This window comes from Xenopus laevis, chromosome 1S, assembly GCF_017654675.1.
Source record: "Xenopus laevis strain J_2021 chromosome 1S, Xenopus_laevis_v10.1, whole genome shotgun sequence".
Classification (NCBI taxonomy): Eukaryota; Metazoa; Chordata; class Amphibia; order Anura; family Pipidae; genus Xenopus; species Xenopus laevis.
The window spans coordinates 150617342-150643232 of record NC_054372.1 but is presented as its reverse complement, the minus strand read 5'-3'; the positions used below and the strand labels follow the sequence as shown (position 1 = coordinate 150643232).

Here is a 25891-nt window from a genome sequence, read left to right as displayed (position 1 = left end):
CGATGTTACACGCCAATTTGTCCACAGTTTGTCCTTCTCTGTAAAAAGTATTTTCAATTAATAATGAAAATGTGTCATGGTGTACTTCCCATTATAAATGGCAACCTGTTTGGCACAAGTGTGATTATTGCCCTAGCATTTTGACGATATGTTGCCCTGTTTTCACAAAACCTAAATCAAAGTTTCTTAAATCAAATAGATAGAAACTAGCCTCCTTAACCCATTTTTCTTCCATTTTCTATACCACTCATCTTTCCTTTTTTTCTCACCCGTTTCCTCACTGAGGGATCTGGAGGCTTCTCAAATTTTCTCTTCTTCCTAACATGTCCATCCTCTGGCTTCTTTTTAATGATTCCCTCAGTAGGCTTCTTTTTCGGCTGCTCCTCTGGGATCTGCTTTGGGGTCTCTTCTCGCTCCACTTTCTTTTTCACAATCTCAGTTAACTTATTGTCTCGATTCACCTTCTGTTCCTTAAGAAGCGACCCAGGCAGATTGGAAGCATATTTGAATCCCGGGCCTCTTTTTTGCTTGTAGACCAAATAGTGACAAAGAAAAAAAGCAACTTTATATCTAATGTTTAAAGATGGTAGATAAACGGCAATTATTGATATAATGTATATTTAAATATATATATTAAAGTGGTGTAAATAAGTAATTTTGATAACAGCAAAGGGGCCATAGTGCACTAAAATTTAGTTGTCCAATGCAAATAACTTTATTTACAAAGTATGGATTTAAACGGCTAGCCAATTAACAACATACTACAAGAGCACTGAAAATCACTTATCACAGCAGTTACTTTAGACTCACTTTTCCAGTTTTCCCAGCATGATTGCATTTTGGGCACTCCCAGCAGTTTGGAAGTTCATCATTTACTACACCGTCTGACTCCTTTGTCTGTAGAAGTATAAAGAGACATCACACATCATATCTAGCACCACGCTACTTCCCATTTCAACCATAAACATCTCCCAAAATAGACAATAACATGTAAACGTGTATTCCTAATCTAACCAAATCATACACAAAACATATAGATTTTTGAAAATCAGAATTTGTATGTCATTGGTATGCTTATGGTACATACTTATCTATTGTAATCTATTATATCTATTGTACAATGCTGTGAAACAGGTTGGTGCTTTATAAAATAGGTGTTATTAATAATACCAATAAAATATAAACCTTCTGTTTTTTTACAGCTCACACTTAATATGCTACATATAAATAACAACTCTTATTTATAAAATGTTTTTAATACAGGGCTGAATAATAATTTTCCATGCAAGATGGCAAGCAAAGTCTAAGAAATTAAATGTAAAGTAGAACCCCTCTGTGTATAGAGTTCGGCTCAGCTAATGATGTAATGTACCTCTTTTAGAGTAAATTATTTTGGCTACTGTAATACTTAATATAGATTTTAATAATAACCACCCCCTTTTAACATCTGCAAAATGGCCAGCAGAGGTGGGAAAATGATAGATAGATGATAGATTTCATGACAGAAATTTCATCTGTGAATTTGTCAGCGTTATACAATGCTTTTACATTTTTCTTTAGCAACACTTCAACATTGTGAATTCAAATTGAGTACAGTCCTTGAGGGAGGCTCTCATTTTATGGGATTCAATTGGAAGCCTTTTTCTGATTCTCTGGCTGTCTCCAAATGTATAAATTGGTTAGGTAAAAGATAATCTAGCAGGCTCTATCACTTTGTTTACTCATTTTCTGAGAGGTCCATGGGTTTCTTGGTTATGCCATTGTGACTTGGATATAAGCCTCAAAGTTTTTGTTAAGAACGGGTCAAAGAGATGCCAATTTAATTCTTTACTAATTATTATGGCATTTGGGAACTATCCTTTTTAAGTGTCCATCTATCCCTTTAAGAGTGCTTTGCTGTTGCTTTTGATGCATTTTATCTGTCATTTGTACATGGTCTCATGATTTTCATATCTGTTCCCCCTGGCACATTAAAGCGATACGGACATGTTCCTATAAAAATCCATAGATACGTGTCAGTATTACTAAACTGCTTAAAAATGTCCCCATGCCACCCCCAGCCCAGTGGTACCTGCAGTTTAGTAATGGGAAGAGGGGGCAGACAACAAGCTGCTTTCTTCAGTCATACTGGGCTGTAAGCAGCGAGATACTTCAATTCCAAGCCAAATTCAAATGAAAACACTACTGGAGCCTATGGAAGAATAGCACCCTCTCCAGTGCCGGACAGAATCAAACAGGACCCGAAACTGTGGGAGGATGGGGGGTTTGGGTATATTTTTAAAAATAAAAAATTTGCCTTAACATTCCCAGTAATACTGACATGGTCCAATCAATTTTATATGAACCATGGCTGTGGAGTCGGTTCATAAAACATTCGACCGACTCCTCTGTATTAAAAATACTAATGCATTTTCCATGTTGACTGAAAGAAGTATACAACATATAAGGCATTTTATCACTGCCAAAGCTCAAAAATATAAACTATTTCCTTGGGTAATTCTAAACCCAAATCAAAGTTTAACTACATAAACCAACCACAATTGGAAACCTAAACAACGCGGGATGAGAAAAACTCGACCCGCACCCAAAACGAATCCACTCCTGCCTGACGTGCCCATCCACACCTGGTAAACCCGCGGGACCAGCAGGTATCGGGCTGGCCTGCACATCACTACTCCACAGATCTGAAATGAACGTGTCAGTAAGTATTGCGTTCAATAATTTGGAACTATTTGCCATTGTTGAAACTCTGCTAGCTCCTCCAATATGCAAACTGATTGTCAGACATTTGTTTGCTCAGTGGTTACAAACTATGTGGCTGGCCCCTGGGGGGGCTAGGTTTAGCAAATGGGGACTCACAATCAAGGTCAATTAGGGTGAGATTTAGGAAGAGTAAGTATTTGTTCTTCTAAATATTCCTAAAAGCTTACCAAAAGGTCAAATAGAATGGGATGTGGGTGTGAGTACTGATGATACAGCAATGTTTTCATATAACCTTGTTACCAGCTAAGGGGGTCCAAAAAATAACCAAGGAGGGCTTGAACCAAAAAAGTTCAACAACTACTGGTTTAGCTGAAACATACTGCCAACTGGCAATCAACGGAAAACACAAGTGGCTTACGGTGTTTGGGCTTACCTTAAGGCATCCTGGGTGGATTATTTCATTACAGATGGAGCATTCCATCAGCATGACATTGAACTTAGCTTCTTGTCCCTCTACACAATCCTCCTTCCCTGCTTCTCCACACACCAAGCAAACAGCAGTATGAGGAAGAACAGGCTATGAAAATAAAATGAAAGGAAAAATAAAACATGTACAGGAATTTATTCAGAAACAAAATACAAAGAACTGACAATCACAGAAAATCATTTAAAAATCAGACAAAAATAACAGAAAAATAGGATACCGCTGTTTATCAAAACGATTGTATGTAACAGGAAGAAAACTTACTGCAATGCATTGACGCATAATACAGGACTGCTTCATTCTTCCTGGACCCCCAAACTTCTTCATGTCCTTGCAAAAGTGACACTCCCCACACTCTGTGCGTAAGCATGCTTCACATTTACGGCATCGAGTCCTCCTGCGACGTGCTCCTGCACTGGTTCTGTTAGCAGAAAGTTTCACTGCGGGTGAACTGGCAATTTTCCCTTTGGGCCTTCCAACTGCCCGGTTCTGACATGAAACAAGATAAGAATTGCGTTGAATATATATTAATAATGATAAGTCAGTTTTAACATATAAAATGTTCATGGATATTAAAAAAAAACATACACCCTTATTCAGATGGGGAGGGTGCTGGCAAACCACATGTCTAGTCCCATAAGTGTAAAGGCAATGCAGGTGTTGGGCATCTCGCTGTATTGGAGAAATGGGCAGGCTGCTGGCATTGTAGCTTGGCAGTTGCTCTGCCACACCCATGTATATAGTTTGAGTGCAGTAAAAGGGGTTGTTCACCTTTAAAATAACTTTTAGTATGAAGTTAAAAGAGATATTCTGAGACAAATTGCAATTGGTTTTAATTTTTTATTATTTGTGGTTTTTGAGTTATTTAGCTTTTTATTCAGCAGCTCTCCAGTTTGTAATTTCAGCGATATGGTTGCTAGGATCCAAATTACCCTAGCAACCATGCACTGATATGAATAAGAGACTGGAATATGAATAGGAGAGGCCTGAATAGAAATATGAGTAGTACAAAGTAGCAATAACAATAAATTTGTAGCCTTACGGAAGAATTGGTTTAAGATGGTGTCAGTGACCCCCTTTTGAAAGCTGGAAAGAGTAAGAAGAAGGCAAATAACTCCAAAAATATAAAAAAGAAAACATGGAAGACCAATTGAAAAGTTGCTTAGAATTTGCCATTCTAGAACATATTAACAGTTAACCTAAATGTGAACCACCCCTTTAAGTTTGTAGAACTACAATAATGCAATGATGTCACAAGTAATTGCTAGATTATATCGGTATCTAATAGCCAGTGGTCAGGTGATTTTGGATCTATATATGTGAAAATGACAGGGAATAGGCTCTCAAAATCTATGATAAATTAGGCAGGCTCCTCACGAGGAATCTGCTTTCTGGGGGGGGGGGGTTATGTCAACACAGCAATCATAAAGCATTTGCAATTACTTGGCTTGACAGACATAATAGATATTAAGTCAAAAACTAATTAAAAAAAAAAAAAAAAAGAAGAACAAGTGTGTATTGCTGCAAGATGCAACCTTTGTATAACAGAACATTATTGTGGCTCTGCATGTCGGTATATAACATACAGCAAAGTGAGATACCTCTGTATGACCACACATTAGGTATGGCAATCTGAATATCTCTGTGTCGATACTTATTGTGGGATTTTCTACAACAAGCCCAGAGATGCCAAACTCTGTCTAAATCACACTTGGGGCCCGTTTGGTCACATCTGTCACACTTCTGACCCCGGCCGTCCCGTTCCCAATCCCCCACACCCCAGCACGATTGCTTTCTAAATACTGACAGGTTTCATGGCTCTCCATGCCTTTTTGCATGGGGGAGTTGACATGCCACTTTGCAGTCAATGTATACCAGCCTACACTGGACTCTATATATCTGCATATATTGGTGTTTATATCACAGCAGATAAAAGCCGCTGTTTGTCGATATGCTGAGGAGTTTGTGCATCACAGCATTCACATGCACTTTATTAGCACAACAGAAAATCTCTCCAGCAACAAATTACAATGTGTACTATGTATATAAGCACACTGGAACACTAACTGCAGAGAAACAATTCACAGACTGATTGGCAAATATTGTTCTGTTTCTTTGGGCCTATGACCTGGAAAAGTTCAGAATCAGACAGGAAGTAGTTGTAGATGTGCAGCAGCAACACTTTACTTTTTCAGTTTGGAAAGACTGAATACAATCCAATGGGATGGCAGAATGGTTAGTCAGAATTGCCCCCAAAGTACCATACATGCCCACTAACTCAGCCAAAGAGTCAATATTGGTTACATCTCCAGGCATGTATTAGGCCTTAGGGCCTTTCCTACTAACTAATTGATTCAATTTTATTGCGCCTACATGTGTCAAGCTGCAAAGTCGCAATCCATTTCAATTTGTCAAAAGCAATTTGATGCATTTTTTAAAAGAGAAATGGATAGTGAACTTACAAACACATGCTGTACAGGTAAGGGAAACATGTAATCCAAGAGGCTGTGACATAGGGCAAAATGTGCTTTCCTGTTTAGAAAAAAAAACAATTCCTAATTTTTTACTTACCACTCTCTACAGGTATGGGACCTGTTATCAAGAATGCCCGGGACCTGGGGTTTTCCAGATAAGGGGTCTTTACATAATTTGGATCACCATACTTTAAATCAACTAAAAGAATCATTTAAACATTAAATATACCACATAGAATGATTTTGCCTCCAATAAGAATTAAAAGTAACTTGGGATCATGTACAATGTACTGTTTTATTATTACAGAGAAAAAAGAAATCATAGATTACCAGAAAATGGTAATCTAAACATTAAATAAACCCAATAGGCTGGTTCTGCTTCTAATAAGAATTACTTATTTCCTAGTTGGGCTTCAGTACAGGTTACTATTTTAATATTACAGAGAAAAAGGAAATCATTTTTAACAATTTGGATAATTTAATTATAATAGAGTCTATGGGAGAGGGTATTTCTGTAATTCAGATGGGTTTCCAGATAACGGCTCCCATACCTGTACTAACAATAAGACAATATATTGTATCTGACAGCTAATGTCAGTAGTACTTGATAGCAGAGCGTTGTTGAAACCCTTGGCAATGAATGGATTTGCATTGTAATGTATTATTGCAGGGGTGTCCAAACTGCGGCCCGAGGGCCACTTGCGGCCCAGGATGCATATGAATGTGGCCCAGTTTGAAACGCTTGGTTCCCGAGGAAAGTCATGTTGCAAAGGATATAGGAGGAGTGGGGACTCTGCCCATTGTCAAGTTAGTAGTAATAATAATATAATAATAAGTCTATTTAATATCCAGGTGTCCCATATTCCAGTGTATAACTCCATCTGGTTATCCAATTGGCATTGTAGTTCTGTGTATTTCCTTTACAAATCAAACTGGTTTTTGTATTTCATGTGTGGCCCCAGACAATTTTTCTTTTTCCAAGGTGGCCCGGCGAAGCCACAAGTTTGGACACCCTGTATTATTGCATTATAATCCAGTGCATAAAAAACCTGTATCTTTATGATTATATTTTCCCTTTGTCTTTTTCTTAATACATTTCCACTCCCAAAAATGTAATGAATCTCCTTAATAAAACAAATCACCTAATCTCAATCACAATGTTTTGCGATTGCTACAATAATGCCGTGTTTTGATTCAATTAACCCATTCAACCCTAAAGCAGGTTCAACATGTTCTTTGCAGCAAGTACACTCCGAACAGTAATAACAAAAGAATTACTACTCAGCGCCCCCTCCCAACACGCTCATTCGCACACAGCATATGGGTGGGCATTTGCATGACATTCTTATACAAACACACGTTTAGGAAGCTTAGATGGGGACACTACAAGGTAATGTTGCCTCCTGATATTTGCAGAACAGATTATTGCGCAGGGTCATCACAGAGCACATCGCATGTTAACTGTCATTTATAGGAGAACATGGGGTCAGTCGTAGGGCTCTAGTGATACACAGGGTCAGCATGTCCCATTTAACCAATTCAGTGCTAGCAGAAACTATATAACTAAGGTGAAGAAGAAAGATCATGCATTCCTGAAAAAAAAAGTTAATTTCCATCATGTTAAATGAGCTTGGTTTACAGATGCCAGTACTCAACACACACATGTAACCTTTTTGCTCCCAGGTGGCCTACGTGCATAAAATAGAAATGTTTTCCCATTGAAAGGCCTTCGATTAACCACAAAAGAATATTTACAGGTTAAGTAGTGAAAGTAGCAGCCGCACAGAGGGCAAAACTCCATTTACAGTAGTACTCCATTTAATGTTCCCTGTTTAGTCCCTCCCCCACCTCTCCCTAGTGCAGTATGAGCTTTAAAAGCCTGTTTCCTGCATCTCAGCCAGTGGATCAATCTGTTTTGTTCAGGATTGTGAAATCTCACTTTCCCACCCCCATCCCCACTAACCTGCTCCTGTTCAGAATCATACTCTTCTTCATCATTGCTCAGAGAGAGAGCCATATCTCCTCATCAGGGCCCAGTATGACATAGAGCTGAGGGACGCTGCAGACTGAGCCTGCACTGGTGTTGGAGGAGGAGGAGGAGGGCCAGAGAACACACTGCTTACACAAAGGGGGAGGAGGGGTGTCATGCTAGTGATTATTCATGAGCTCAGCCCAGGAAAGGGTTGGAGAGCTGATCACAGCCAATAGTCAGCATCAGTCTAGCAATTCAGCTGCAACCAGGAGAGGAGGGGCAGTTACACTTGTACTATCAAGGATATGGGCTAAGTGGGATCTTTAGCATATAAGCATCTACTAGTATTAGGCAGTCACAACAGAAGACAGTTAACTGCATTCTGATTTAAGGTCGGAGTTAAAAACTGGACATATATTTTGTGGCCGTGACATTATATACCACCCAATATTAGACTGAACTCATGGTTTTGACATGATCGGAAATAAGTGTGTTGTTACATTTCTGCTCAGTGACATAAAATGTGTGATTCCAGCACAATAGGGTCACATTAAGCACAGTGTGTAAATACACTACAGCCATTAGCATTTAAACCCTCCTATAGATCTAGATATACATGAGGGGTCTTCTTGCCTGTGTTATGTAATTGTATGAGGCAATATCTTGCAAGCCTAAATATTGTTATTACTGTGTGTGATTGTAAACTGAATTGTTTGGATCCTGTTTTAAAAGTAAAATACAACAAAAAAATAGATCAGATAAGTGGCATGTACCACCTTTGCTGATGGCTAAACCCGAACACCGGGGGTGGGGCAGTGATGTAGGAACAGGCATGATGACATCAGAGTTATGACACCAGGGCAAGGTTATTGCATCACTTAGATGCAACTGGCTGGATTTCTATCCAGTATTCTCTATGTTTTAAAGTGTTGATGCCCAGTTCAAAACCCCACAGGTGGCAACCCTATCTCTGGCGATATTCTGCTTGATGATTAAACCTAATCCTTTAATTACAGGTATGAGCTCTATTATACAGAAATCAGTTATCCAGAAAGCTCTGAAATACAGCAATGCTAATTTAGAAAAAACAGTCTTATTTTTGTTTGATTTTCTTTCTTTTTTTTAATCTATAATAATAAGAAATGAGCTGTACTTGACAGTAAGTAACTAAGCCATGTTGAGGTGAGTATCTTAGTATTTAAATGCATACCTCCCAACATTTTGGAAATAAAAAAAGGGACAAAAAAGTTGGCGAGCACATTGCAGCGATTTTTTGCCCATTTATTGGCCACACGCCCTAATAACCATGTTTATTTTAAAAAACTTCGGCAGTTTATTAAAGTTTGAACATATTTCTGTGTTTTTTTTCCAGTTTCCAATTTTGCTGATGAAGGTAAATTGCCCTTTAAGCTTTGAGTCTAACTTTTCCCAAGGGACCTGTTATCTTATATTGTTACAATTACTTATTTGCTTATCTTGAAATTGTAACAAAAGTATCTTATATGCAGCTGTGGCTGTTCTGGGCTCTCTGCCAAAAGCCAATTAAGTTAGAAACTTTGTTTCTTTTTCTGGCTGTTCAGTGCAGAGAAAAACTGGACTTTCCAGTACAAACGAGGGACTGTCCCTCTAAAAACAGGACAGTTGGGAGGTATGTAAATGCTTTTCATGTATTGGCCAGATTATTGTTCAGGTTTCATAAGGCTGAAAACCAAACAAACTTCAGACCCGAACAGGTCTTAAAAAAATCGAACTGTTCAATTCAAAACTGAACATGTGGCAACCCACATGCAATTTCTTTGTTATACCAAGAGATGAATAAGGATTGGATTGTCGAACAGCATATTGAACGAAATCACACAGGGGGATTAAATAAATCCCGGTTTCTGTAATGTGATGTTTGGCCCATCGCTGCTACCTGCTAAAGATAAAAATTATACGGAGAACATGATGCCTAGGCATAGTGGAGCACCTCTCAAAAAATGCCAGCGTTAATTGCCACATCTGAGCACAGAAGTAGACAAAAGGTTCTGTATGCAGTTTACCTAGTAGTTAATTTAGAATACCAGCTATTTATTTTATTTTTTGTGCTAGTCCTTCTCTTTTTCATACTCCAGTCTTTTTCAGCTTCTACTGAAGCTCCTTTTCTAGACACAGTTACCACTGCAAGCCAGAGGACATTTTTGTTCAGGTATGCCCCTAGCTGTTGGGTGGGTCCAGGGTCAGACTGGGACAGTGGGAGTGGGATACCAGGAAAAAAACAGAGTGCCAGGCCCTTGCAGACTCAGGCCTTGTGCCCCTGCTGGGAGGTGCAGGCACCAACGTTTCACACACACAAACTCTGATCCTAGCCTCTGATCCTAGCCGCAAGGAGGAAATGCTGTACGATGTGTGCAGTGGGGGGGGCTTTGGAGGAACTGGGGCTTATGACTGGGATGAGGGGCCCCTGAGGGCAGCCCCATGGACCCCAGACACCCCAGTCTGACACTGGGTGTGTCTATAAGTGGAGGTGGGGTGACATTTCAGATAACGCATGCCTTAGGGAGGTGACGATTGGCCAGTATTATTAGTGCAGTCCAGAAAAATTGTAGTTTAGTGGGAGAACTTACCGGAAGCTGGGCTCATCGTGCTGCACACCCTGCTGCCATCCCATGCAATTCATTCCATGAAAAAGCAAAAACAGCGGAGCACCGAGGAGTCCAGTAAAAGTATAAAAAATAAAATTTTATTTAGTATACATATAAAAACAAGTTACAACAGCAATAAGCCCTGGCTTCTGATGAAGTGGCAGGACGCCACGAAACGCGTTAAAGGAAAACTATACCCCCCAAACAATGTAGGTCTCTATTAAAATATACTGAGTAAAATAGTTCATATGTAAAACCCTGCTTCATGTAAATGAACCATTATCATAATAATATACTTTTTTAGTAGTATGTGCTATTGGGTAATCATAAATAGAAAATTGCCATTTTAAAAAATAAGGGCCGCCCCCTGAGATCGTAAGATTCACTGTGCACACATACAAACCACATGTAAGGTCACATGAGCCAATTAACAGACAGAGTTCTGTCTTTTGCTTCCTCACTTCTTCCTGTTACAGTTAGAGTTGTAGTATTTCTGGTCAGGTGATCTCTGAGGCAGCACAGATAGAGTCACGAAATGGTGGTTCAAGGCAAGAGATGTAAAAGGGCAATATTTATGTAAATATATATTCCAGTTTGGTAAGATTCTTTAATATGTCATTCAATTTGATATAAACTATCTTTTGCTTAAGTATTCATTTTGGGGGTATAGTTTTCCTTTAAGCGGGCAGCCAGGGCTTATTGCTGTATAAAAAAAACTTATAACTTTTTTATACTTTTACTGGACTCCTTGGTGCTCCACTGTTTTTCCAGTATTGTTAGTGGTTCTCCTGGTCTATATAATGAAGGTTATTTACATGTTAATTCTCTTTGGCTCTCACAAAAGCTGGCCACAGACGCAAAGATCCGATCATACGAATCAAGGTACGATCGGACTTCCCCATCTCCTGACTTGCCACTAACCATTCCGATCAAATAAAGTACAAAAGAACAGATCAGCCGATGTTCTTCCCCTGACAGCAATCATACGAAAGTTATGTCTCCCTCTGGAAATCGTACGATCAGCAATACATGCAGAGATATTACCCGCAGCCGGCAGAAATCTTTTAACCTGTCCGATCGACCAAATGACCAATCTCCACTGGACGAAAAATGTCGGGACTCTCCACACACGGTCCGAAAATCATATAAATCCTCAATTCGTATGATCAGATCTTTGCGTCTACGGCCAGCTTTAGTGGAGTAGTGTGGATGGTGACTGGAACCTGAGGCAAGAAGAGACTTCAGTAAAAGAATTTTAAGGCCCAGGACTAGCTAATAGGAGGGACAACTAGTCTCACTGCTCCTCTCGCTGTCTCACTAGGAATGACAAGCTTTATGTAGTTAGTAGTGTAGTCAGATGCTCCACAGAGGAGAGCAAAATTGTCTGTTTTGCAGGCACCCTGATGATGGGAGTGGACACCTGTGTGAATTCTACAGCTGACTGTAATTTACCAAAAACTATTATCTTCTATTTATATAACTGATTTGTACCATCTGAGTGTAATCTGTTGTAAAATCTAGTGATAAATAAACATGGGTGTTTTTTGTGCATTTGAAAAGAATGTTTTGGTGCACCTAAGTGTCTTAAAGAGTTAAAGTATTGTTCTAGTTTGCCTGTCTGTACCGATAATCAGCACAGAAACATTCCATTGCTTTTTTAAAAAAGTAGAATGCTCATAATACATAAAAAATAAGAAAGCACACAGAATTTACAAAAAAATGCTCCTTTATAAGGTAATTTACCCCTATCAATCAGGTAGCAGTTTAAACTTTAAAACCAAGAGCTGAACAAAAAAAATCTAAAGAATTCAAAACCCACAAAAATTAAAAAGATCAGCTACAGACTGTCTTAGAATGTTGCTGTCTACACAATATTAAAAGTAAATTTTAAGGTGAACCACATCTTTACCTAATTTGTGTGTATGTGTCTGCATTATACAAGATATTGGAAGTTGCTATTGTTGGTTAAGGAAATCACACTACTTCAATGTAGGCAAGAATAGATACATTTTAATGTCAAACAGAACTGATCTTTCTAATATTAATTATTTAAACACATGGAGAAGCTATAGGCAAAAATGTTTAGCAATATTCCAGTTCTGAGACTTGTGTCTGTGGTGTTACTCAAAATATGTCAATGAGACACTTGTTTACTGTTGTGTGTTTTAATTCGAGACTGCCACTGTCAGAGCACCCAATGGCCCTCCCCTCTGCTGCTTGTCAACTCTTTCTCTCTTTGTACCACACTATGCAACTCTCTCCCCCTCAAACAACGGCACTGCTACTCCACAAGCTCATAGTTTAGCATTACTGATTCCTTAGCGTCTCCTGTTAGAAGAGGCAGCAGAGGTATGTGCGAATCAACGAATTACATTTTGATGTCACTGGTCCTTTAAGGTATGAAGATCCAAAGTACAGAAATATCTGTTATCTGGAAAAACCCAGGTCCTGAACATTCTGGATAATAGGTCCAATACCTGTATTAGTTTTGGGGGCAGACTTGTTAGTATTTAGCAGAATTTCACTATATGGTAGTACTATAAAGCTCTTGAACTAAATGTATTCTTTCTTTATATAGCTGTAGCTGTAGTGCTACTTTAAGCTGTAAAATGCTACTTGCACTTCATGTTCACCTTACTGGTTTTCTTAGCCCACGTCACCACTGGTACACCAGAAATAGCCAGATTGTTGTCATCATCTGCATGTTCTTTTAGTACTGTCTGTGTAACGGAAAGAGTTTTGTTAGCTGGGACCAGTCTACTAAACAGGCAGTGTGCACATAGCTCTAAATTATTTACGATTATTAACATATCTTCTAATTCAACAACAACTTAATAAATTAATATAATTAAGATATAACTGTTTATATCAGTGACTTTAATAAACAGCTGGAGACACTGAGGAGACAATATATTCTGTTGATAAGATTAAGAGCACTGCGATATTTCAGCAGTTATCTCTAAAATCTTATCTCACTTCCAAATTTGTGGCAAAGGATAGGAATTCATGAGTCTTTTTTCTAAGAACAGTGTGCATAAATGTTTCCTTGATAATCTCCAGAAGACATTGGCGGGGGTGAGCACAAGACTTCAGAGCTGAAACCCATACAGTTTTTTCCTCACATCAGTATGCCCCACATCGAGATAGGACCAATAATAAATGTTCCTTATTGTACAGGTATGGGATCAGTTATCCGGAAACCCATTATCCTGAAATCCATAGCAACCAATAAATAATTGGCTCTGATCTATTATTTGTAGTTTGACTAATGAAAACAATAATCTGATTGATTGTTATGGATAAATTACTACCCTACAGTTAGGGGCCGATTCACTAAATTCGAGTGAAGGATTCGAAGTAAAAAAACTTCGAATTTCGAAGTATTTTTTGGGCTACTTCGACCATCGAATGGGCTACTTCGACCTTCGACTACGACTTTGAATCGAAGGATTCTAAGTAAAAATCGTTCGACTATTCGACCATTCGATAGTCGAAGTACTGTCTCTTTAAAAAAAACTTCGACCCCCTAGTTCGGCAGCTAAAAGCTACCGAAGTCAATGTTAGCCTATGGGGAAGGTCCCCATAGGCTTGCCTAAGTTTTTTTGATCGAAGGATATTCCTTCGATCGTTGGATTTAAATCCTTCGAATCGTTCGATTCGAAGGATTTAATCGTTCGATCGAAGGAATAATCCTTCGATCGTACGATGGCAGAATTTGCGCTAAATCCTTCGACTTCGATATTCGAAGTCGAAGGATTTCAATTCCTAGTCGAATATCGAGGGTTAATTAACCCTCGATATTCGACCCTTGATGAATCGGCCCCTAAATGTAGGGTATTAAAAGAAGATGACGCCAAATAGTTGCTATTCTCTGAATGATGCTGGATGTATCCTTTCATTCCTTTAATCACTACATTATTAATTTTGCAAAATCTTTGTAAACCGTTGAGTAGCTTATGCATGTGCCCAACATCACCTGGAAAATGAAATAGGTTCGCAGGCAAATGAACCCACAACTGCTGGGGTACAAAGAAATTTGGAACCACATATATTGTTACACCTAAGTAAAATTACACTCAAAGTCATACCTATTTAGCTAGTTTATCTAACTATACTAATTAGCCCCTAAAAATACCCTGAAGTTAAAGAGCACAAGATGTTTAAAACATGCTTAACAGCATGCCTTGCAAGTAAAGTGTTGAAAATCCATCTGCAAGCATTTTGAACCCTTATATAGCTCTTAGAAGCTGCATATGTGTTGTGCAGATAGTTTTCTGTCATTGACTTCTAGTTCACCTTGAAATTAACTATTTACATAGCCGGTAAAGCAAAACCGGAAGCCTTTACATACAACCATACCGAAGTTAGCTCACAAAGTGCACCAAAAATGGCAAATCAAAGCCCTAATAAATCCTTCAGCACCAATGGACAGTGAAATTTAAATAGAGACTATGGAAGTTGAAAGTAATTTCCAAATGTGTGTGCCTTTTGTACTACATTAAAATTAAATGAATTATGCCAGAAAATGGGTCAGATCAGATGGGTGACTTGCACAATACAGAGGATGGAAATATACATAAGACCTGACTGTGTCACTCATGGGACTATAATATTGTAATGTTTTTCAAGTTATACAAGTTATCTTTTGCAGCAAAAATAACAGCTGCCAATTAATGACACATATTGCTTAAATATAAGCATATATAAGCATGATAATAGTCAATATGCTGCGTATGGAAATCCCATATAGGCAACATATAATAGAAAACTACATTTGCTCACCCAATTAGGCCTAATGCGAAACAGCAATATGAAAGCAAGTAAAGGTTTTCTCCAAAAATAGCAATCAAAGCATATTCAGAAAATATTTTATACAATATGAATAACAACTAAACATGGGTTTGAATACAATTTTTATTAATAATATATATTGAAGATAATTAAAAACATGGTACATCTAAGTATCTAAAGGGCGGCATGGAACATGTTGCAGAGGTACATTGCAAGGCTAGTGGAGGAATACAGTAAAAAAATCATTATATCATACCAACCTTCATTTCCTCAAGTAGTGCTTGTGGATCCTCAATTCCCTTAGGGACACATTTCTTATTTTCAGGTAGGGACTCAAGTTTCTCCACTAAGGCTTTCAAACCCTTCAGTTCAAATTCAGTGAGGTGAGTCCATTTGCAGGGCATATCATTAGCAGGAGATCCTGTTGGAGTTTTGGGGAAATCATTGTAGACAATGGACTTGCTTCCTTCATCTGTCCTTTTTAGGTACTGCATCAATGCAGCCTTTTGTTTTTTCCCAGCTGAATCCTTACCATTAAAATTTGAGCTGTTGTTTGTAGAAGACTCATCTCCTGATTGTTTAGAAGGTTTTTCCCCAAGGTCATCTTTTTCCTCCTTGATATGTACATCGCAGGATTCTTCCTCCATTTCTAATCAAGACTGTCCAGACTGTCCAAACTAAGCTTCCTGTCTAGATGAAAAATAATAGAAAAATATTCTGCTTCTTTTTTAATTGTCAACACCTAACACTAATAAATTTAATACAGTACAAATAATACATACTCTAGCGCACGGTCACCCAACCTTTTTTTACCTGTGAGCCACATTGAAATGTAAAAAGAGTTAGGAAGCAACAAAAGCATGAAAAAATAAATCCCTGGTGGTGCCAAATAAGGGCAGTGATTGGCTATTTGGTAGCCTCTATGTGTACTGGCAGTTCTATTTGGCAGTAAACCTGTTTTTTATGCAACCAAAAATTGCCTTAAGGTCACTAAGAGCAACATCCAAGGGGTTGGTGAGTAACATGTTGCTCACGAGTCACTGGTTGGGGATCACCGCTCTGGAGTAAAAAAGATATTTTTTTTTTGTTTTATTGAAATTTTCAATATTTAGCATTGGTACAAATGACATACATGTATCAAGAAATAATGTATAGTGATAATCTTTTTGAATTTATTTGCTAGTTCTTCCTGATCCTTCTTGAATTTTATTAAACTGCCAATGTTTCGCCCCCTCTTTCGCCCTTCTATTAGTTGGATATTCCCCCTGCAAGAAATAAAAAGGCAGTGAAGCCTGATATCATAGCAGGTGTGGCTACATAAATATGGCCTACCACGACAAAAGAGCTGCAAGTTCGCTCATAATATGTACAGAAAGGTGCAATAAACTATATCAGTACAGGCATTAAGTTGCAGCAACCACACCATATAACTGTCCTAAGTACAATGAAAAGGTTAAAGGTTGATGTCCAGCCACAAAGGAGTGCTTTGTTTTTATTTTTATAATAATAGAAAATGTAATTCTAAACCACTTTTAAATATATATTAACCTTTTTCTAGTTATTTCTTAATTAAATTGCCATAAAAGGCAATTTCTCTCTCTATTGTTGTTGCTTTTCTGCCAGACTAAATAAATAATGTAGTAGAAATAAAATGACTTGCACATACACATACTCTATGTTATTCTCCTATTTTGCATTAAAAAAACATACTTTTTTACACATGCACATGCCCAATGCCTAATGACACATTTGAAGCCGCAAACAGTTTTTAGGTGATTTTTCAGAATTTTCAGAAATATTTAGAAAAACAGGTAAAAAATTTTTTGCAAATACTTGTCTGCTGGTAGTTTGGAATACAACCCAATTTGTATCCTTTTTGAATTTGTCAGAATGTGTATTTTCCAAAAACATATTGTTTCCATGGGAAAAACTACTGTTAAGGGATCTTTTGGCCTTGGAATATAAAGTACAGATTTCTATGGTGGTGCACTGAAAGTGTACCAACCAGGAGTTTTTGATTTATACAAGACATACATCTATACCAAACTATACATATTTGGTAGTGGCATTCTCAGAAAAAAACAATTGCATAAAATATATGTTTCTTATATATACCCCTATATTTTGAAAAATTGCCATTTCAAAAATGATATTTGGATCCTCATATCTTGTCACGGAAGTGGAATTGCTTAAAACCACAGGCATAATATAATATAAAATAATAATATAATACCGCATTATTTTAAGATTTTTAAATACAGGTTTGAGATTTATTATATAGAATGCTTGTGACCTGGGGCTTTCTATATAAAGTTATTTTTCCTGTAATTTGGATCAATATAAATGAAAGGGCATGAAAACCATAGGTGTGCAAACAGAGAAGAACAAAGTTTTGCTAAATTGTTTTGGGAATCAGAACCACAGAATTACATTCATAAAATAACTTTTAATGTTTTAAATGTATATATATTGTAAAGTTGCTCTGAATTCTTTATTTTATAAACCAAAATCTTTTTTGGGCAGAGACCCCCTTCAATTTACAACACAGTAGTACTCAAACTGAACTTTATTCACCATTGCAACAATTCTGATGGAATATTATGTAGGGCAGGGATAGGTTTAGAAAACATGATACTGTAACATAAATACACATATGCATGCAGGCTCAGTGGATAGAAGAGACTATGTGAGTTTGTGCTACTTATTAAATGAATGTAATCTAACACGTTTTATCATCAAAGTGACTTTCGCCAGGGTTAAATTCATAAGAGTATGAGTATAATGATGAAATGTGTTGGGCTACATGTTTTATTACTGATGAGAGTAAATAATCACTTCACTTTTATAAGTGCAATTTTATTTATGTAATAAAAACTTTTTAAAGGAACAGTTCAGTGTAAACAAAATTGGGTAAATAGATAGGCTGTGCAAAATAAAAAATGATTCTAATATCGTTAGTTAGCCAAATATATAATTTATAAAGGCTGGAGTGACTGGGTGTCTACTATAATATCCAGAACTCAACTTCCTGCTTTACATCTCTCTAACTCTTAGTTAGCCAGCAATTGATGGGGGACCTCATAAGACATAATTGTTTAGTGAGTTTGCTTTTGATTCTTAGCAGGCAGGTCAGATTCAAAAGCAAACTGTTATGACCAATATGGCCTCCATCAAGTCAATGACATTGACTGGTAACCAAATAGAGAGCTGCAAAGCAGGAAGTTGGTCTCTGGCTGTTATGTTAGACATCTGGCCACTCCAGCCTGCAGAGTTCTTACCCTTGTTTTGTCTTCAATTTCATAAACACAAAGCTGCATTGGAATATTGAAACTGTGAAGAATGTTCCCACCAAACACTAGGGAATCTGCTGGAGTATACACTGCATGTATCCATCCTACAAATAAAAAGTAACCAGGTGTGAGTCAACCTACTTGAACAGTTGTAATGCTGGTGTAGAGCAATGTTGGCCTTGAACAAAATCAAGCTGGCTTCTCCTTGCAGTTTAACCCTAAGACAGCTGTTCATTGTGCTTCAATGCTAATGCTTAAAGGAACAGTAACACCAAAAAAATTTAAATGACAAGGTAAAGAAAATATATTTGCTTCAGAAACACAACTGTAGTTTATATAAACAAACTGCTGTGTAGCCATTGGGGCAGCCATTCAAAGCTGAAAAAGGAGAAAGGCACAGGATACACAGCAGATAACAGATAAGCTCTGTAGTATACAATGGAGTTCATCAGTGCTTATCTGTTATCTACAATGTGTCCTGTGCTTGAATTGTTCCCCCCATGGCTACACAGCAGCTTGTTTATTTAAACTACAGTTGTGTTTCTGAAGCAAATTGTGCAGCTAAGAAGCAGAGTTGCCTTTTTTATACACGTCCAGTTGTTATCCATGTGACTTTGTGAATGGATGAGCTGCCTGTTTAAATATTATTTCAACAACACCTTTGTTGCTGGCACAATAATAAGGCAGACATTGTCTAGTTGGCCAATGTTCAAAATTAAATTAGCTCCGGGGAACTAAAAGCAGGAGTGGATGTCAAGGAAGTTGAAGCAAATAGTGTGTCTGTATCAGACACCACATTATTGATAAGATAAATCAATAATATTAGGACTCAAATTAAATTAGGAGTTGATAACTCTTGGTATCATCATCTGTCAAGATTTGCTTTTGGATTATTTTCTCAAGGTAATTCAACGTAGTATTATGGGCCGAGTTTTAGATGCAGATTTGAGGGCACCTAAACACATGATCTGATTTCAGTTAAAAAACAACAGAAACATACCTCCCAAAATTTTGGAAATAAAAAGAGGGACAAAACAGTTGCCGCACATAGCGCAATGAATTTTTTTTCACTACGCCCTAATTACCATGTTCATTTTACAAAATTTGGCAGGTTATGAAAGTTTGAATGAGTTTTTTTTCAGTTATTACAGTTTTGCTAATGAAGGTGAATTGCCCTTTAAGCTGTGAGTCTAACTTTTCCCAAAGGACCTGTTATCTTATATTGTTACAATTACTTATTTGCTTATCTCTAAATTGTTACAAAACTATCTTATATGCAGCTGTGGCTGTTCTGGGCTCTCTGCCAAAAGCCAATTAAGTTAGGTTGGGCTGTCAAAAGAGGCACTGACCCTCTAAAAACGGGACAGTAGGGAGGTATGCAGAAAAAAGGTTGTGTTTGGAGTTTCATTTAAAAAAAGCACATAAATGCAATATATGCATTTTTCGTGCTCAGGAACTGTTTGTAAACACAGTAAACCAAAAATCTTGATGTGTCCAATACTTATTTTACCTGCTGTATTTTTAAACACTAGCCAAACTATATGCTTAAAATAAGCTCTGTTCCTTGGAAAAGGGGTATAGTAAAGCACTCAAAAACTGAAGGCAACAATTTTGTTTGTTTGTTTTTGAATTTTACATTTTAAATCTTTTGAGTTGTCCAGGATAAAATAAATTCCAGGAAAATGTAAAATCTCCTCTGCACACAACTTTTTATAAACAGGTGCATGCCTCGCCCTTTTCGTGACATCATCGTGGGGAAGACATATAAAAGGGGAGCGTACCGGGTTAGGGCCAGGTGTCGGTGGAGGAGCAGGGGGTTAGGGTCAGGTGCGGGTCGAGTTATTCTTAACCCGCACATCATTAATCCATGTCTCAGTTCTCCCAAGAGACTTGCTTATCTTATTAGTTACAATTCTTTGCTTAGTTTAAATTGTTACCAATCTATCTAAGTGCACCTGTTTAATGTTCCTGGCTCTATGCCAAAAAGCCTTTTATTTTAATTGAGTTTCAGAAACTTTATATATTTTTCTGGCATCAGTGCATGACATCAAGAGAAACTCTGGATATTTCAAGAAGAAACCCAGGACTCTGGGCTGAGCTGTCAAAATCGGGACTATCACGCAGAAAACGGGACAATTGGGCGGTACGGTTAAAACTTGCAGCATTAATGTTAGACTATAGGGGGGAGTTGTGCAAGTCTTCTCTGATAGTGATGGGTGAATTTCCACATTTCGCCACCGGCGAATAAATTCATGAATTTGCAGTGAAAACGCTGGCGAATTATCATCAAAATTGACATTTCGGGATTTTTTTGCCCATTTCGCAGGAAATTTGCGAAATTCGTGGCGAAGCAAAACGGGACAAATTCGCCCATCACTGTTCTCTGACAGTCACATGCACAACCTAAAGCTATAAGTCAGTGATCCCCAAACAGTGGCTCATGAGCAACATGTTGCTCACCAAGGTCTTTAATGAGGTTGTTCACAATTTTCCACTTTACAGATAGTTCACCATTTTTTCAACTGCTTTCCATCTTTTATTTTTTACCGTTTGCACAAAATGTAAGTTCAAAGCTTAATGTTCGTGTCTCTAGTGTTTCAGTCTGGCAGCTCAGCGATCCAGGAGCAGATTCTGAACTGTTACAATTTTGCTACATATAGGGGCAGAGTTAATTAACCTTTGACTTCGATATTCGAATATCGAAGTCAAAGGATTTACCACAGTTGGTTCGATCGAACGATCGAAGGATTTTAATCCATCGATCGAACGTTTTTCTGTAGTTCGAATCGTTCAATTCGAAGTCGTAGTCGAAGATCGAAGTAGCCAATTCGACGGTCGAAGTAGCCAAAAAAAACATTCGAAATTCGAAGTTTTTTTATTCTAATCCTTCACTCGAGCTATGTAAATGTGCCCCTTAGCGGATACATTTCTCAGCAACATTGGTGGAATATTAGCAATAGTTGTACTTTACTGAAACTCAGGTATTCTGCTCAGCAGGGCCAAAGATAACAAATGCATCAATTAAATGTATCAATTTTCTAACAGTTAAACAGTTGGAGACCCCCCCCCCAGCTGCTTTAGAAGGTGAAAAATGAAACTTTGTACTTCAATATTAGAAAATGGTCAAAATTAGAAAATACAAAGTAACTTTCTGATGAAAAATCTGAAAACAACTGAAGGTGAACAACCCCTTTAATGTTGCTCCCAGCTGCCTCAAAGCAGGTTTTCATTTTAGGATTTCTGACTAGGAGACAAGTTTTGGAGGCATAAAGACCATGTGAACTGCCAAACAGACCCACCTGTAGTCTGACAGTCTACATGGATCTACCAAATAACTAATTTGAACCCTTATTGGGCACCCTCTAGGAACTTTTTCATGCTTAAATGTGGCTCACGGGTAAAAACTTTGTGGACCCCTGCTATAAGTGATTTGTGCCTGACTGATCTGGTTATAATTTTAAACCTCTTAATTTCACTAATGATAAAATTGGTGGGACCACAAAAAACAGTTTAAAATAATTGAAAATCAGTATGTGCAAAATTAAGGTTTCACTGTATTCTTAATAACTGAATATGCAATTGGATTTGGATTAAAGGCTTGATCCCAAAAACTGCCTATAAGTGTAGGCCAAAAACATACAGTTGTTGATGGAGTCAGACAGAAGTGTGTTGTGTACATATTGGCACTTTTATGGAAGTGTGCAAGTTAAAACTTGCTAAGTTACACTGTTAGAATACAGAACAAGTGATGAGCAAAGTTATTGGCCAGGTTTTGATGCAAAAAAAAGACGCCTATAAACTCCAATGGGTGAAAAAAAAGGGCGTGTTTAGTATTCTTAGTTGAGAAGAATTGAGCATGCTCAGTAGCCAACAGCCAAAGGAAATTCCAAGGGGAGGGGGCCAAGTGGGTAAGAGGAGGATGCTGCAGCCTTACTTTTAACCTTTTAACAACCAGAGTGGCATGTGTTTAAAGATTTCAAAGGGGCTGTTTATAGATTAAATGTTTTGTGGGGTTTACATGTCCTTAAATGAAGGAATATTCACAGATGGCTTCAAATCTGTTAATGCTAACCAGAAATTGACAGTGCTGCATATTAAAATTACATACATGATTACACTATAAAGCAAAATACAGTTTACTTGGGCACTCTAGCCTATCCAATCCTTGCACTGTCCCCAAGTCTGGTGAAACTGGCAGAAGCATAGTGCAGCTGCACCAAGACTATACAGCCTTGCACCACTCTTGGGTGCAGCAGTGCAGCTAGAAGGCCAACAGGATGACCCACAGTTAAAAGGGGAAAGGCAGTATCACTTATGTCATATGAGATATGCCAAATTAAAATGATGTACAACATTTTCATTATTCATGTATTCATGTTATTATTATTTTACTGTATGAGTAAAACTCTTATTTTTGTAGGGGCAGGGATTTCTAAGTCACAATGTTGTATTTTACATAACTGCAAGACAAATATAGTACATAAAATAATGAATGGTAGCTCAAATAACTAAAATAATTTTCTCACTACTAATGAAATTACAACCAGCCAAAAACTCAAAATTTTATTTTCATCAACCCCAAATATATTAAGTTTAACTTATGTAACTTTAAATATCAATAATAATATAGAAATTTGAGCTCAACTCCTGTCTTCTCCTCTTTCTCCTAGACACTTTGGATTTGTGTTTTTTTGTGTTTAGCTAACAGATCTAACAGGCAAGGTAAAAATTTAGACCACAGTCCTTTGTGTTCTGCCTTCTTATACGTGTGGTGTCCCAGGGTTTAAACAGAAACAACTCAGATAGTAGAAACCGAGACAGCTCCACCTCTAAATCTCTATTACTTTTCCTATACATGGTTTTACATTGAATGAATTGTGGCTGAAATTTTGTAATAATTGGATTTATTAATAGTTTTTTTTTTTAATTGTTCTTAATTGATCATCACACATTGGGCGAATGCATCGAATAAGTTTGAAAAATAAATTGACACCTTTTTAATTAGATGAATTGATCTTGGATTGATAAACAGAGTACTTTATAATTAATTGGATGAATTAATCACTGAATTTGATTAGCACAGGGCACTTTATTAATCTATGTACACAATATACAAAAATTGATAATTGAGAGAGCACAATTAATTGCTAGGATTGTACAAGCATTAATTAATTGAGATCAATTTTTTTCAGCCTTTTTAGATAATTGAATATGACCACTAAAGTATTGTGGGGTTAATTTACTTTTATTGAGATAGACTTAAATGAACAGATCAGAGTAGAAATCTGGATATATATTTAGAACAGTTCCTTAAAGGTAAATATACCTTCCCCCCCCCCCCCTTGTTTCTGACATGAGCTCATTCTGTTGAGATGTAAAAATAATGCATAAACATTATCTGTCTCTTTGGTTTCCATAGGAGGGTTGGGAAATGACATGCACAAATATCATAGTTCCCTTTCAGTCTGAGGAATCCGTTATTTTTGTGTAAAATTATAACTTTATAATAAGGATGCTCCAAATCCAGGATTCTGCCATTTTCAGTAGAATTTGGATGGCCGAATTCAAGTGCCAGGCCAAACCAAATCTAAATTCTAATTTTAAATGTCGTTCTCTTTAACCCTTCCTTTTCCTAATTTGCACATGCAAATTAGGGTTCAGATCTGTTTTGGTATTCGACTCAATCTTTCCTGGAGGATTCAGCCAAATCCCAAAATAGTGGATTCGGTGAATCCCTAACTTTATATTCATTTTTCAAAGTTCAGATCGCGTGTATGCACCATTTTTACATAAGCCTAACTGAATACGTTTATGTTTGCAGACTTCATTTTGGACCTCTTCATAAAGTCAACAGAAGGAGAGCTACAGACTTAAGTAGCACAAAGGCGCTTAAATAAACCCTTTATTATGTGATATTTAGGGATCATGTCTACAGATAATGTGCACAAGTTGTCTAGTTTGGTAGAGTCTATTTTTTCCATTACTGGTGTATAATGACCCATGCTTGCAGAAACAACAAAAAGCATCATGCCTATTTATTGAGGTTCAGATTATTCAGAAGTATTGCTATCAATGTAATTTTTAGGGTTAATCTGTAAATTGGTTTTATTAACCAGCTTAATAAAACAGTGTAAAGATTTGTGCAAATGAGAACCATAATAATCAACCAATAAACAAGTTATAAGTGGTTTAATAATATCTTAACATTAAAAACACAATAAACATAAAAGAAACAGAAGGAAATGTAAAACAGCAACTGCTATCTCCTGTAGCTCACATGAGCAACACATAAATATAAAATGGAATAAAAGCCTACAGATGGATGGTTCAGAATGAGGTAACATAAAAAGTAAAATAAGAACAGCTGTTGCTATGAAATATACCTATACAAAAGGGGAGAGGCTTCAATGTCTTTAAAGGATAATGGCTGAAAATGGTAAATGAATACCTTGCATTGCTTAAAACAAAGAGTTAAATGTGAGTTAATTTCACTTATATAATAAGAGACTTCATATAGAGTCCTGCACGGGTACATTTTTTGGGACCCGACCCGTACCAGCAACCTGCAATCCGCAACCCGCATTCTTACCTGCTTGGACCTGCTACCCGACCGGCAAGTACCTTATCCACAACCGGGACCCACTGACCATCAAGAATTAGGAAGTGCTGTCATTGTACACCGGAAGTGACGTCATCAGAAGTAGCTGTGATCAGAAAAAAGGAGTAAAACAGGAAGTGCTGTCATTGTAAACTGGAAGTGGCGTCATCGGAAGCAGACATGACCAGAAAAAAGTATATAAAAAGAGTATATATTGCTATTGAGAAGACCCGCGGCCCGACCCGCGACGCCGCAGAATCGTCGACCCTCGTCTATACTCGCACCCGGAACAACTATCTGCAACCCGCAGGGTACTGCAGGTTTTTGCGGGTAACCCGCGGGTACCCGACGCGCTGCAGGACTCTAACTTCATATGCCTTTAAATTCTAATGATGTGCTGCAATCGATTCAGATGGGTTAACTAAGACAAAAACATGTACATGAATTTAAAGCACCACACCTAAAAAATGTTGAATAATTTCAACAGAATATAAAAATGCCCATAATGCTTAAGCTTACCCCACAAAACCATATATTTTTCGAAAATGCATGTTCTGATAAATCCAAAGCGGAAACTTCAACTAACAGCAACTTACATAAAACAATCAACATGACCTATAGGTTACTTTTAATGTACATTCATATTTTAAAAACTAGTTTTTTAATGTCAGTATCACTGTAAGTATTGCTAGCAAAGCAGGCACACAAAAATTATTTATAGAAATGGCTTTCCCTAGTGCGAAGCCATCCATCCCCAGCCCAGTGGTGCCTGTAGAACCAGCGGCAAGAGGAGCGCTGATACCTACCTTTCCACTGGGCTATGATCAGTATATGGTCCTTCCATATGCTAAATTACAAATGAAAACTATCCTCCAATTTATGGAAGGACTGTGCTGCCTCCAGCCCAGTGTGACTGATGGTATTGGCTTTATATTCCTAATACCCCAAAGCCAAA

General features: G+C 37.5%; 1 protein-coding gene across 4 annotated transcripts in view; it reads right to left on the bottom strand.

Moving 5' to 3' along the window:
• The window catches only part of kdm2b.S (lysine (K)-specific demethylase 2B S homeolog), a 32020-nt gene extending 13597 nt beyond the window's left edge, over positions 1–18423 (bottom strand). Inside the window, exons 1-7 of one of the 4 annotated variants that reach the window (XM_041580371.1) lie at positions 18327–18423; positions 15309–15738; positions 12891–12977; positions 3452–3676; positions 3137–3280; positions 811–897; positions 270–536 (exon numbers count right to left, since the gene is read on the bottom strand). In XM_041580371.1, the coding sequence (XP_041436305.1) occupies positions 270–536; positions 811–897; positions 3137–3280; positions 3452–3676; positions 12891–12977; positions 15309–15695 (1197 nt within the window). In that variant the 5' untranslated portion in view covers positions 15696–15738; positions 18327–18423. Of the gene's footprint in view, positions 1–269; positions 537–810; positions 898–3136; positions 3281–3451; positions 3677–7624; positions 7807–12890; positions 12978–15308; positions 15739–18326 lie in introns of those variants that run through there. The other 3 variants (XM_018244196.2, XM_041580370.1, XM_018244192.2) reach the window with 3 other exon arrangements.
• Between the last annotated feature and the right edge of the window lie 7468 nt (positions 18424–25891).